The sequence below is a fragment of the Rhinatrema bivittatum genome, chromosome 1 (assembly GCF_901001135.1).
Source record: "Rhinatrema bivittatum chromosome 1, aRhiBiv1.1, whole genome shotgun sequence".
Lineage (NCBI taxonomy): Eukaryota > Metazoa > Chordata > Amphibia > Gymnophiona > Rhinatrematidae > Rhinatrema > Rhinatrema bivittatum.
In genome coordinates, this window is record NC_042615.1 from 488,390,832 (window position 1) to 488,406,054 (window position 15,223).

The 15,223-nt window shown below is 46.5% G+C and overlaps 1 protein-coding gene across 2 annotated transcripts in view; it reads left to right on the forward strand.

Moving 5' to 3' along the window:
* SYP (synaptophysin) overlaps positions 1–15,223 on the forward strand; it is a 55,083-nt gene extending 39,860 nt beyond the window's left edge. For both annotated transcript variants that reach the window (XM_029608014.1, XM_029608015.1), the window contains 5 exons: positions 9,409–9,533; positions 9,901–10,099; positions 10,684–10,875; positions 12,270–12,588; positions 13,021–15,223. In XM_029608014.1, coding sequence (XP_029463874.1) covers positions 9,409–9,533; positions 9,901–10,099; positions 10,684–10,875; positions 12,270–12,584 — 831 coding nt within the window. In that variant the 3' untranslated portion in view covers positions 12,585–12,588; positions 13,021–15,223. The remainder of the gene's footprint in view (positions 1–9,408; positions 9,534–9,900; positions 10,100–10,683; positions 10,876–12,269; positions 12,589–13,020) is intronic.

The following is a 15,223-nucleotide window of genomic DNA, read 5'->3' on the forward strand; positions in this document are numbered from 1 at the left end:
ATGGAAAATAAAACTGTGACTATCATAATGCCTCTGTATAAACATATGTGCAACCGCAACTTGAGTACTAAGTGCAGTTCTGGTCGCCCCACCTCAAGAAAGATCTAGCAGAATTAGAAAAGGTGCAGAGAAGGGCAACCAAGATGATAAAGGGGATGGAATTGCTCCCTTTTGAAGAAAGACTAAAGAGGTTAGGACTCTTCAGCTTGGAGAAGAGACGGCTGAGGGGGGATATGAAAGAGGTTTATAAAAGCATGAGTGAGGTGGAAAGCTAAGTAGGAAACAGTTTTCTACCCTTTAGATAGTACTAGGACTTGGGGATGCTCCATGAAACTAGGAGGTAGCAGATTTAAAACAAATTGTAGAAAGTGTTTTTTCACTCAATGCACACAATTAAGCGGTGGAATTTGTTGCGAGAGCATATGGTCAAGACATAGTCTGGTTTAGAAAGAGTTCGGACATGTTCCTGGAGGAAAAGTCCATAAACAATTATAAGCCAGATGTACTCAGGGAAACCTACTGCATACCCCTGGGAGTGAATAACCAGGAGTTGGATCTATTCTTCGGGATCTGCCAGATACATCCTATTAACCTGTTAGACAGAATTCTGATCTTGATGGACCTTTGGTCTGACCCAGCATCAAACATCTTATGCTCTTATGTACTTACCTATAAAACATTCGTCTTTTTCTCTGCTGTTGATTTCAGTCTACTATCAACTTAGCCAACACTTTATTGTAGATAGTTATCATACAATAGACTGTCTCTGAATCTTTCCAAAACTGAGATAATTTACCTTAGCAAAAAAAATAGCTAAAAGCTCTTCCTGGTCCTATTTCCTTTCAAGAATGTGCAATCCCTTCCTTGTATGAAGTGCGCAATCTCAGGATTACTTTTGATTCACAACTCTCATTTAAATCCCAGATACAACAAGTTGTAAAGAACTCTTATTGGAAGTTGAGAATCATGGGCCAAGTTAAAAACCCCGTCTAGAACCAAATGATTCCAGAACTGGTTTACAATCCCTTGTGATTATGAAATTAGATTATTGTAACTCTCTGTATCGCGGTTTGCTCAATTGTACACTTAAAGCCATTAAAGCAACCCAAAACTCAGCTGCCAGAATTCTTTCAGGGCCCTCTAAATATGATCATATTTCTCCCCTCCTAATGTCACTCCACTGGCTTCCTATTGAACAGCAAATCAAATTTAAAGTACTTACAGTGATACATAAGGCCATGAGTGGAGACGCTCCTGCAAACATCAATTCCCAACTGAAAAATCTATCAACCTACCAGAAGCTTAAGATCTGCAGGGCAGTGCCTATTAGATGTTCCGAGTTTTTGTGTAATCAAACTAGTTAAATGTGAGGAAAAATATTTTCTATTATGGGACCTTCATGGTGGAATCTTCTTCCAATTTCTCTTTGTAATGAGGCTAATACAAAGACCTTCTGGAAAAACCTGAAAGCACAGTTATTCTGCAAAGCTTTCAACGCTTAGGCATGGCATATGCACTGTCAATCTGTCTGTATGATTTTTTTTGTACATTGTTTTTTTAATAACTGTTACTCTTCTGTAATTTTGACTATGGATGTATTTTAACTGTAGGCCGCCATTGGCAGAGGATGTGGTGTAGCAGCGTTTAAAAAAAGGTTTTGGACAAGTTCCTGGAGGAAAAGTCCGTTAACCATTATTAAGGTAGAATTGCAGAAATTCACTGCTTATTCTTGGGATAAGCAGCTTGGCATCTATCTATCCCTTGGGATCCTACCAGGTTCTTGCAGCCTGGCTTGGCCATTGTTGGAAACGGGATTCTGGGATTGATGGATCTTTAGTCCGACCCAATATGGCAAGTCTTATGACCCTTGGAGAAGGTGGCATATACACTTTAAAATAAAATAAATTTGTTCACACTCAAAGAGATGATGTAGCCATGACTGAGAGACAATAAGCAAATTGTGGCATGAGTTTCGCTACCTTTCTACCACATCAGTAATGAGACCTTTTTTGTTGCCCACCACCTCCATGATGAGGGAGAGGCAGGATTACCTGTTTCTACAGCAGCTCTCTGTAGCAGCTGATCGCAGTGCGAGTGCAATTGATTGCCCCCAAGATTAAAGGGAAATTGGCTACTGTATGTAATAAAAATCTCTCATAGTTTACTGTTGCTGCTGTCTTTCTTGTGACAAAGAAATATATTGATTAATTCTGAGAAGAGCATTAGCAAGTTGTCGCATGCAGTGTGCAGTAACTGCATGGCAAATCCCTATGGTGTCCCCCGCAGTGGACTGCAAGCTGCCTGTATCTAGGAAGGCTTAAGGCTATGGTGACTTCTAAATCAGTGGGCAATGCATTACTTCTCTGCAATGCCGTCTTTAAATTCCTTTTTACGTGCTGGCAGAGATGCAAAATAGTTTGTCGTTTCTATGTGTAAGAGGTTTGCTCTTTAAATAATCCCAAAAAACCTAAACATAGGCTTGTAAAACCTTTCTGTAGGATAACTCTTGTTTCTCTGCTGACTCTCTTGCCTCTTCCAGCTGCTTTGGCTCAACACCCACACATAAGATACATAAGAAATACCATGCTGGGTCAGACCAAGGTTCATCAAGCCCAGTATCCTGTCTCCAACAGTGGCCGGTCCCGGCAGATCCCCCAAAAAATATATCTAGTTCCTGTTACTCACTTCCAGGGATAGAAATAGCTTTCTTCCATGTACCTGGCTAATACTGTTATATAGACTTTTCCTCCAGGAAATGTCCAAACCTCTTATAAACCCTGCTATGATAGTCACCTTGACTATGTCTCCTGGCAACAGATTTCACAGTTTAATTAGGCACCGAGTGAAAAAGTACTTTCTATGATTTGTTTGGAATCTGCTGGTTGTTAGTTTCATGGAGTGTCCCCCTTGTTTTAGTATTATTTGGAAGGGTAAATAGCCATCCTTTATCTACCCGTTCCACCCCGTTCATGATTCATTAACTTCTATCAAGTCCCCTCTCAACCATCCCTTTTCCAAGCTGAAGAGCCCTCGCCTGCGTAGCCTTTCATCACAGTGGAATCGTTCCAACCCCTTTATCATTTTTGTCACTCTCCTCTGCACCTTTTCTAGTTCCCCCTGTGTCTTTTTTGAGATAGAGGTGAACAGAACCGCACACAGTGCTCAGGGTGTGGTTGCGCCGTGGCTTGATTCAGAGGCAGTATGCTATTTTCCATTTTATTCTCCATTCCTTTTTGGAACTCACAGTGGCAACACCCAAAGCATCAGGGAAGTCTTTTTTTTTTTTTAAACCTGTGGAGTTTTCTATGGACCATGCAGGGCTGGCCGGTGCCAAGGGCACTTCAGTCCCCACAGACTCTGCCTCTGCTTTGCAGCAGGTGCAGACTCCAAACTGAAATCCCTGCACATTGTCCACCAGCTTTGCCCTCCCCCACCCCTGTCCCTGCTGGTTTATGCTGTGGGTAATTGTAGCCACAGCAAGAAACAGCACAGGTACTTTTACCTGCAAAGGGGAAGGTCGGTATTCTACCAATAATTGTATCTGGGTAACCAGTCAGTTACCTGGGTGAAGCCACTAAGTCCAAGAAGACAGAACTGAGCTTCCGCTTAACTGGTTAAATAGCAGGTGCAAAAGCCTGTGCTGAAGTTACAAGACATCCACAGAGTATGTGATGTACAAGTGCTCTTTCCAAACACACCCCAGAAAGCCCCTCTCAAATTCCCCTTTTGTACTCATGTGGACTTAGCCAGGGACTGGAAATATATGGGCTATCTGTACCATCTGAAAATCTGTAATAGCCAGATTTCATATAAGTTGGCATTGTTACCCCTATTTTACCCACCTACAAACCAATTGGCAGGCCGATACAGTAAAAATCGCGCAATTCAGTACACTAATTTATTTAAATTAGGGCCCACGGTAAAAAGAGGCGTTAGGGACACTAGCGAGTTCCTAGCGCCTCTTTTTGGACAGGAGCGGCGGCTGGCAGCGGGTTTGACAGCCAATGCTCAATTTTGCCAGCGTCAGTTCTCAAACCCACTGACAGCCACGGGTTCAGAAACCAGACGCCGGCAAAATTGAGTGTCCGGTTTTCAACCCGCGAGCCCATTTTAAATTTTTTTTTTTTAAATTTTTAACTATTTTAACATTTGGGACTTCCAACTTAATATCGCCATGATATTAAGTCGGAGGGTGTACAGAAAAGCAGTTTTTATTGCTTTTCTGTACACTTTCCCAGCGCTGGCATAAATTAGCGCCTACCTTTGGGTAGGCGCTAATTTCTGAAAGTAAAATGTGCGGCTTGGCTGCACATTTTACTTTCTGAATCGCGCGGGAATACCTAATAGAGCCATCAACATGCATTTGCATGTTGCGGGCGCTATTAGTTTCGGGGGGGTTGGACACGCGTTTTCGGCGCACTATTACCTCTTACTGAATAAAGGGTAAAGCTAGCGCGTCGAAAATGCGTGACCAAATGCGGCCCGTAAGTCTTTCAAAATGTCCCCTTCCCCTCTCCCTCCCCCCAGCTCACCCCGTTTCCATTTTTTCCAGGTTTAGGAGTACCAAGATCCTGGATTTTCTTGATGTTGTGACCTGTCTCTGCTCAGTTATTGTGGACTTTAGAATGAGGAATCTCTTAATTATTTCTCGCTTCATGTAATCTGTTTGGGAAACTGTTGCTTTCTTAGCTATTCTATTTGCTTTTCATGATTCTCATACTTTGCTTAGTAAGCTTATTCTTGATGTATAATATTCAAATGTATAAATGAATCATAACCCCCCCTCCAAAAAAAAAAAATCCTCTGAGAAGAGGCACAGATAGCCCTCAAAAACCAAGTGCCCCCAGCAGAGAGGGACACCGCCAGAGCTGGAATCTGAAGCCCCTCTGGACATCCCCAACATAGTGGGACACTGGCAGAGGAAAAAGTGAAAACAATGGGATATCTCCTACCCAGGGAGAGGAGGGACTTCCAGATCTGATTATTGAAGTTCCTCTGTCCATCCTTAGCACAGGGAGACAGTGGCCGAAGGACTGGCCTCGCTGAAAGCTGTACCCCATAGAAACATAGAAACATGATGACAGAAAAAGACCTTATGTCCTAGCTATCCATCTAATTTAGCACAATTCCCATCACTCTCTCATAAATCCCCCTGTGATTATTCCTTGCTTTCTCCAATTCAGATGCTGTTTTTGTCTCCACCACCTCCACTGGGAGACTGCGCCATGCATCCACTCCCCTCTCTGTAAAGAAATATTTCCTAAGATTACTCCTGAGTGTATCCCCTTTCACTCTCATCACATAATCTCTCATTATCCCCCCCTGGATAATTCCAGTACAGGGGGACAAGGACTAAAGAAGTACTACCAACTCTAGAGACTGAAGCCTATCTAGTTATCCTCAGCCCCGGGGAATACTGACAGAATGGAGAGTGATAACAGTGGGAACTGCAGTCTACTACTACCTACTACTACTTAACATTTCTATAGCGCTACACCACATAAGCAGTGTTGTACAAACATACAAAAATCTCTCTATATCCCCAGAGCAGAAGGGCAGTGACAGGAGAGGAAGTGGCAGTGCTGAAGACTGAAGCCCTATCTGTCCAGCCTCAAGCACAAGGAGATAGTGACAGGGAGGCACAGGCAGTGCTGGATGCTGAATATGGCTTTATATCCCCAGCCTAGCGGACAGCCCAGAGAATTAAGTCCCTCCTGCCCCTCAAAGAAGAGTGGGAAAGACTGACAAATCTGAGGACTGAAGCTTCTCTGGACATCTCTAGCAGAGGAGGAAAGTGATAATGATGGGGCAGGGGAGTGTAAGTGCTGGAGACTATGCATCTCAACACAGGGGACAATGACAGAGGAGATAGAACACTGGAGGCTGAAGCATCTTTGGATATCCTCCTCGGATGGAAATAATATCCAGTGGTAGACTGACAGCACTGAGAAATTAAGCCACTCTGCAAATCCCCCCCGGTTGAGAATGACAGTGGAGGGACTTTCAGCTCTTAAGTTGGAATCACCTCTGTCAATCCCCAACACAGAGAAACAGTGACCGGGATGGGACAGACAGCACAGAAGACCCTCTGTGTCTATCTTTGGCATAGGGGAACCATGATTGAGAGAGCATTGGCAATTCTGAAGACTGAAGGCCATCTGAATATCCTTAGCCTTGGGAGAGACTATGAAGGGTGCAGTGACAGCCTTGAAGTCTCTGGATATTCTCACCCCAAAGCGACAGGGAGGGTGGAAAAGGCTGGAGGCTGAATCCCTCTCCATATCCCATCTTGGGGGATATGGAGAGGGAAGACTAACATTTCTGAAGACTGAAGCCCAACTGGAGGTACTGCGTGGGGGACAATGGTAGCGACAGGGAAGTGAGACCAACAGTGCTGGAGTGGAGACTGAAATCTCTCTGGCTATCCTCAGTACTGGGAGAAAGTGAAAGGGAGGTGAATGAGAATGGTAAAGGCTCTGTCCCTCTCTATAGGGGGCCATCGAGATGGGAGGCACTGGCAGTGCCAGAGAATTAAGTCCCTCTCAAAATCTCCAGTAGATGGGGGGGGGGGGGTGATGGCACGGGAAGAGACTGAATATCAGTGGAGTAGCCACGGGTGGGCCTGGGTGGGCAGCTGCCCACCCAATTTAGACCCAGGCCCACCCAACTGACACCAGAACTGCAAGGCTGTCGCGGGATCCCATCCCCGCGACAGTGAAGAGGAGAACCCATGCTTGGCACGCCATCACGGCTCACATGGGGAAGCGGTCCTACAACCATATGGCCGACCGATCTTCCTGTTTGCGGGGGGAGGGGGGAGCGGAAGCGCCGTGCACAGCTTCCACTTCCTCCCCCCAAAGCAGGAAGATCAGCTGGTCTCTCCTGCTATCTTCGGGCCGTATGGCCGACCGATCTTCCTGTTTGGGGGGGGGGGAGGAGAGCGGAAGCGCCGCGCACAGTTTCCGCTTCCTCCCCCCAGAGCAGGAAGATCAGCTGGCCTCTCCTGCTGCCACTGGCCTTCTGCGTACAGCCGACCGATCTTCCTGTTGGGGGGGGGGGCGAGCGGAAGCGCCGCGCACAGCTTCCGCTCCCCCCCCCCCCCAGCAGGAAGATTGGTCGGCCGTATGGCTCGAAGATAGCAGGAGGCCAGTGGCAGCAGGAGATGCCAGCTGATCTTCCTGCTCTGGGGGGAGGAAGCGGAAACTGTGCACAGGCTTGAATGTGTATGTGAGGATGAGAATGGGAGCCTTGTTGTGTGTGTGTGTGTGGGTGAAAATTGGACCCTGGGTGTGTATGGGAGTGAGAATGGAGTCTTGAATGTGTGTGGGTGATAATGGAAGCTTGAATATGTGGGTGAGGATGGAAGCTTGAATGTGTGTATATATGGGTGAGAATGGGAGCCTGGGTTTGTGTGTGTGGGTGAGAATGGAAGCTTGAATATGTGGGTGAGGATGGAAGCTTGAATGTGTATATATATGGGTGAGAATGGGAGCCTGGGTTTGTGTGTGTGGGTGAGAATGGAAGCTTGAATATGTGGGTAAGAATGGGTGCTTGAAAGTGTGTATGTGTGGGTGAGAATGGGACCTTAAATGTGTGTATGTGTGGGTGAGAATGGGAGAATGTGTTTGTGTGTGTGGATGAGAATGGGTGCCTGGATGTGCGTCTGTGTGTGCATAAGAATATAAGCCTGGGGAGGGGGGAGAAAGTGAGAGCTTGTATGTGTGTCTGCAGAGAATGTGAGCTTGGGGGGGGGGGGGGAGAGCATATGAGAGTGAGAGCCAGAGCCTGAGTGTGTGAGGGAGTCTGTGAGAGAAAGCATTTATGTATATATGTGTGTGTGTGTGTAAGGGAAGAAGACAGTAGTAGAAAAGACACTGAAGAGGAATTAGGAAATGAGCGACAAGGGAAAAAATGGGAAAGAGAGACCAGGACCAACTGATTAGAAAAATACAAAGATCAGACAACAAAGGTAAAAAAAAAATATATACATATATAGAGAGAGAGAGAGAGGGAGATGTTAGCAATTTAAATATGTCATCTTTGGGAATGTGCATTCTTATATTTTTGTATTTTGCTCTTTCTTAAGTATTCCACTGTTCAGACATTTTAGTTTCTCAGGCTTTCTATTTTGGCTTTATCTACATGTTTCTGTTTCTAATTTATAGTCTCTTATTTCTATATTAGGTAAGGGTCGGTCTCAGTTTTGCCTGTTTGTGACAGAAATGAGTATTTCTAGCATATAGTTTCTCTGTAGTAGTAGTCCAGCCTGTTCTGTTATTCCCGTAGGTGATGTATTAATGTTCTAGGGCCTGGTGTAGTATTTGCATTGCTGCTTTTTCATAAGGTTGCTGTTTGAATCCTGAGAGTCAGTGCTGTGATTGTTTGGCAAGGTTCCAGATGCCTCTTTCTTTGCAAGAGTTTGTTACTTCACAAAATAGCGGTGGAGGGTTATTTTTTGCTGAGATTACACCAGAATTTGAATTTTTTTTTTTCATGTTACTTGTAATGTGAATTGCCCTAGCTCTGCGCTGCACCTGTTCTGATGATTAATTATATTTTATTGTATTTATGAAGATTTCTGGGTTTCTGCAAAGATGGTTCATGAAAGAATACATTAATTTTTGTTTTATTATATGATTGGATTTGATTGTTTTCTATACTTGAAATAATTGAAGTAAATTATTTTAAAGTTTCATACATGACACATAATGGCTGTTGCAAACTACTTAGAAAGCCATTCTAGGGTGCAGTATATGGCATTATTTATCAGTAAGAAAACAACTAGTAGACCTGCATGCCTTGTGCCCACCTATGTTAACCTTGTGCCCACCCAAAAAATCAATTCTGGCTACGCCACTGCTGAATATCCTGCGCACAGGGAGACAATGACAGGGCATGGACAATGGCTGCTAGAAGGGACTGAAGCCCGTCTGTATGGTTTCTGCAGAGGCTTTGCCTTTAACACTTTAATCTTCTTTGGGCTGCTCTCTCAGAGGCCGTACTTTGCTCCGCTAAGAATAGCTGCGCCCGCCTCAGGGTGTGAGTTGTGCGCATGCTCAGGGATCACAGCTGGGTCTGTACCTGTGAAATGTGGGGGAGGGGAGGCTGCAGCTTCTGTGCTGGCACCTGATCGTCTATTTTATAAAACCATTGCACTGGAAGGTGTGGACTAACTCCGCATCTGGAGCTCCTTTAGGAGGGGGAGATTTTAATCTGTGTTTGGGGGAAAAAATAAAATAACTGTTAATAAAAATGGAGACCTTTCTAACAACCCTGCGATTAGCCATCAGTGTGAGCTTCCTCACAGCAGCGCCCCCTGTCATTGGGCCGCTGGCAGTGTCTACCCCTGTGCTCTCTGCAGCCTTATACTAACACTTGCTGCTTGCTCTCTATCTCTCTCTCTTTTAGCTGTTTTCAATCTTTGCCTTTGCGACTTGTGGGAGTTACAGTGGGGAGTTCCGTCTGAGCGTGGAATGTGCAAACAAGTCTTGGGGTAACCCAAACATTGATGTCGACTTTTCCTACCCTTTTAGGTGAGTGTCCCCCCACCCTCTCCCCCAACCTAGGGTTGCCAGCTCACCGTACGTTGACCAAACAGATTGATCCAGTCCTGGTTTTGCCCCGTGGCATGCTCGGCATTGTAGTTCGGACTGTCTAAGGGAACTTCAATGAGACAATCAGAACTACAACTCCATGCATGCCTCGGGGCAAAACCAGGACTGGATGAACCTATTCAGTCGACCTGGGGTGAGATGGCGACCCTACCCCTACCAGAGGGCTGGGGCTGAGCTCTCCCCCTGCATCCGTTTACTGGGTGGTGGACACCTGCAGCCTGACCATCTCCCTCCCCTCTCCGGCCTGCCTCACTTGCGCTTTTTCTTTTTCTTGCTCCTTCATCAGGCTGCACCAGGTTTACTTCAATGCTCCCAGCTGCAAGAGCAGTGAGCTCAACAAAGTCTTCCTAATGGGGGATTACTCCTCCTCCGCGGAGCTCTTCGTCACCGTCGCTGTCTTCTCCTTCCTCTACTCCCTGGCGGCTCTCGTCATCTACTGCTTCCTCCAGAACAAGTATCGTGAGAACAACAAGGGCCCTATGATTGTGAGTATGGAGCCCCGGACTACCTGACCCTGCAGCAGGAGGGGCCATCAGGCGAGAGGACTGAGCTGGACAGGGCTGTATGTACTAAAGACTCTCTGGGTCTCCAGGATATTAAACTGTTCATCTATTCACCCTCCTCCCTCCTTCTCTTTTCTCCTCCCCTTCCTCCCTGGTCTCTCTTTCTCCTCGCATCTCTCACCCCCATCCCTCCCCTTCTTTCAGATTCAAGAGTCAGGAAACTTTGCTGGCATAAAAGTTTGTATGTGTGGGTTGCCAAAGTAATACATAAAGTGACAAAAGGAAAGAATTGCAAAGTACGGAAGAGAAATAACAAATAGATCCTGGGTTCTGGTGATGTTCAGTATTGTCTCTGGTCAGATTACTTTCCCAGCCGGGGTGGCAGGATCCCACATATTTTGCTGCTGTAGCTGCTGTTTCTCCAAAATTGTACAGAGCTCTTCCTGCTCGTCCAACCGAAGTCATTTATCACTCTCCTTTTTTTCACATCTGTATCATCCTCTCTCCTCCTTCATATTCTCTTCCATCTCTTTCGCTGCCCATGTCTTCACACCCCTCCTCTATAGGACTGCATCGTAACGGCAGTATTTGCCTTCATGTGGCTGGTGAGCTCCAGTGCCTGGGCAAAGGGTCTGTCTGATGTGAAACTGGCCACGGACCCCGACAAAGTGATCGAGAGTATGCATGTGTGCAGCCAGGAAGGTGTCAAGTGCAAAGAGCTGCAGGAACCCATCATGTCAGGCCTCAACACATCTGTGGTGAGTTCACGCTGCATGAATTCTCCAGCTCTGCGCCAATAACATCTCCAGCTGCACATCGGCTCCTTTTTTTTTTTTTTTTACATCTCCAGCTGCATGGCACTGCACAAGTGACATCTACAGCTGCACTGTGAGGTGATCAAATTTGCATGTGGCACAAAAGTATTCAGATTTGTTAAAATGGCAGTGGATTGTGAGGAACTGCAGAAGGACCTAGTGAGACTAGGATATACTGTGCAACCGAATGGCAGATGAAATTTAATGTAGAAAAGTGCAAAGTGACGCACCTAGGGAAAAATAATCCCAACTACAGGTTCATGATGCTGGGTTCCATATCGGGAGTCATTACCCAGGGAAAAGACCTTGGAGTCCTTGTGGACAATATATTGAAATCCTCAGCTCGGTGTGTGGCAGCAGTCAAAAAAAGCAAACAGAATGTTAGGAATGATCTGAAAAGGAATGGAGAATAAAACAAAAAATATCATATTGCCTCTATCAAGCCCTGGTGTGACTGCACCTTGAGTAATGTGGGCAGTTCTGGTCTCCCCATCTCAAGAAAGACATAGCAGAACTAGAAAAGGTGCAGAGAAGGGCAACAAAAATGATAAAGGAGATGGAACAGCTCTCTTATGATGAGAGTCTATGCAGGTCAGGGCTCTCAGCTTGGAAAAGAGAAAGCTGAGAGGGGAGGTGATAGAAATTTATAAAATCATGAGTGGGGTGGAACAGGTAAATAAAGGACAGTTATTTACCCATCCAAATAAGACTAAAACAAGGGGACACTCCATGAAACTAACAACCAGCAGATTCAAACCAAATCATAGAAAGTATTTTTTTCATTTTGCATGCTATCAAGCTGTGGAATCTGTTGCCAGAGGATGTGATCAAGGCGACTAGCATAAATGGGGTTTAAATGAGGTTCGGACAAGTTCCTGGAGAAAAGTCCATAATACATTATTTGCCAGGTAGACTAAAGAAAGGTACTGCCATCCCTGAGAGTGAGTAACAGAAAATGGATCCATTTTATGGGATCCACAGGGTATTTGCGACGTGGATTGGCCACTGTCGGAGAAAGGCTGCTGGGCTTGATGGACCTTGGTCTGACCCAGCACGGCAAAACTTACGTTCTGTCTTATCTACAGCTGCCTGGCACTGCATAATTTACATAACAGCTATTTGACATTGCGCCAGTCACATCTGCCACTGCACAGCACTGTGGCACTGACATCTCTGTCTGAAAAGCACTGCACCAGTGACATTTTCAGCACTGCACCAACGACATTATCGGTTCTCCCTTTTCTTCTCTCTCCCTTTTCATCTCTCTCCCTCCTTCCTCTCTGTAGCTTTTTCTCTCCAACTGGTTTTTTTTTTCACTTCTTTGTCCCTTCTTTCAGGTCTTTGGATTCCTGAACTTCCTTATCTGGGTAGGGAATGTCTGGTTTGTCTTTAAGGAGACCGGCTGGACTGCTCCTTTCATGCGGTACCCGCCCGCCACGCAGGAGAAGCAGCCAGCCCCCGACAGTTACAGCCAGTCCTACAACCAAGGACCAGGCTACGCTCAGCAGGACTCATATGGACAGCAGGGGGGCTACCAGCCTGAGTACAACCAGCAGGGCTACGGGCAGCAGCCAACTGACTACAGCCAACAAGGCTACGGGCAGGGAGGCTATGGGCAGGCTGTGCCCACTTCCTTCTCCAATCAGATGTAAACTGGTGAGTAGCCGACAGGCCCTGGGCCAAAATGAAGGCAGGCGGGGAGGAGGGGTTCTGTTTGATTGTACAGAGGCACAGGAACCACGGCTACCCTGTCTGGGGGTGACAGCTCCTCAAGAATGTGCTGAGCCAGTTTTAGGATTAACCTTGCTGGGAACCATTGTGCAGCTCTTTTGTTTGAGAAGAACGCCAAGCCCCCATGATGCACTGGGTCAAAACCAAGAGTGGCTTAGCCGGTCCTGGAGCCATCAGGGACAACTAGACCTGTGGGGAGGGAGAGAGAGAAAGAGAGAAGAGACACGGGGAAAGAGAGAGAATAGAAAGGGGCAGAGACAGAGGGACAGAGATGGCAAGAGATGTGGCCAGAAGAAAGAAACAAAAGAGAAAGAACTGGGAGGGATCTCTGATGGCTCTGCTCTCTCCCACCCGCAGGTCACCCTCCAAGGATTCTTCGCACTAGGGAGACAGCAGGAGCCTCCTTTTGTGAGCTGCAGACAGCGATGTCCGCACCTGAGTGAATATTAACAGGAGAATGTAGTTGTCTGTGACGTTTATATATATTATATATATAAATATATACATATATCTGTATGAGAAAATGAAAGCTATCCACCTATTATCTCCTTCCCTGGAATCTGTTCTGATCTAGATCTAAAGGCGCCCAATCATTTCCTGCAGCGATGCTTATAAACATAGAATAGGATGGCAGATAAAAGACCACCTAGGCCCACCTAGGCTGCATGTTTTCCCTTCCTGTTGCAATACAGCTGGTGGCTGGTTGTGCAGCAGGGATCCTGCATGCAGTGTTGGCCTCTTTGTTGTCCGTCCTTTATAATCTTGTGGGTCCTGTTCTGTGCCTGCCGGCTGCAGGCCCAGGAACAAGTAGAAATGCAGGAGGGGGGGGGATCTGCTGCTTGCAGTCTCCAGCCAGCAAACATCGTATGAGGTTGATTGAGGGCAGATGAAGGACTGAAACTGAAGGTGGTCTCCTAGGGGCACCTGCAAGGATCTGTGCCCCCTCCACCCCCATTGAGGCTGCCAGCATACCCTCCCAGGTCCAACGTTTAGCTAATGGGCTTCTCTCGCCAAGCAGGACAGGGCGGCATCCTCCCACCTCCTCATTCTTGCACATACACACACACACAAAAACCACACAAACATGCCAGTCACAAGCAGGTGCACGCCAGCCTCTTGCCCCCAACAAATTTGTAATTCCTTTCACTGCTGTGTATGAAGACACCGCAGGCTTACAGCCTGGGCTCCCAACCATGGCTCTTGGGAGCTGAACCCGCAGCCTTCTGCCTTCTGCCAGAGTCTCCACTGCTAAATTCTAGGACCAGATCCCCAGGCTGGGATCCCCTGCCTCTCCCATCTCTTCTTCACCTCCCCCCTACCTTGGCTGAGTAAACAGGAGATCCCTGCCTCTTCCAACTGGTGCAGAGCACCCCTGTCTTCTAAACCCCCCCTGCTGCAACTCCTAATCCTGCTGCTGTGATTCCCTCCCTCACTGTGAACCCTATCCCCCTATAACTCCTTAACCCCTGTGTTACAATTTCTCTGCCCTATGTCTCTTTTATGATCCCTCTCCCTCTAGCCCTGTCTTTTGCTGTAATTTCCTTCCCACCCCGTGCTGCAACCCACTCCTATCCCCATGGTACCCATTCCTGCCCCACTGAGGATGGGGCATGTGCAGTCTGAATATTGGAGCACAGCTCAGTCCCTCATGCCAAGGGTGGCCAGAGCCATAGTACCGGAGCCCCTCCACCCCCCCCTCGTCCTCCTCTCCATCCCTGAGACTACCAGCTCATCTATGCTACTTCCTGCTCAGCCCTGGCTCTGCATGGCACATGCGGCCCTACTAGATTCTCTTGCTTTCTATCAGTATTTTCTAACTCGTGACTTTTCCCGTCTCTGCTGTAACCGTCCTTTGGTTACCTTTGTTTGATAAGAAAAAATACAAAAAAAAAAAAAAATTAAAGCATGCCAACTGTTGCTAGCGATAAGTTAGGGGCTCTGCAGTTGCAGATAAGTAATTCTGAATTATATATGGGAAAACGGGAAGCCCAAGGCTTTCCATTCTGCTTTGCTCTCAACCGTAATGGCCGCCAGACAGCAGCCAGCATAGGGACCAGGCACAGGAGAGAGATGCTGGCCAGAGAGAAGGGACCAGTTGATGCCTAATGACCTCTTCAGTTTGGTTGTCAGGCTCAGGTGCCTGGCACGGAAATGATGAGTGGCGATCTCTTGTCCTAGATTGCCATGGTCATGTGCTTGGCAGAGGAATAGTGTGAAGGGATCTTTTGCTTCTAATTGCTAGGGTCGGGTCTTTGACATCTTGAGGCAAGTTTAAGCAACCTGGAGGTCAACACAGCAGAGATGCTCAAAGCAGAATAGAATTATGAATTAGTTGGAAAAGGAAAAAAAAAATCATTAGCCAGCTTCTACAAGCCCTGACCTCTCCTCTTTCCAGCGATGTCGCCTCTTCCTTCTCCCTGCTGGTATTACTGTGTTTGTGAGTCTGCTGTATATGTGTCTTTATTCAGTTGGGTCAATCCAGTCAATATTGTGATTTACATCATTCAAAAAAAAAAAATCTAAAAAACTAGTAATAAAAATTACAAAATCTGTGCTGTCA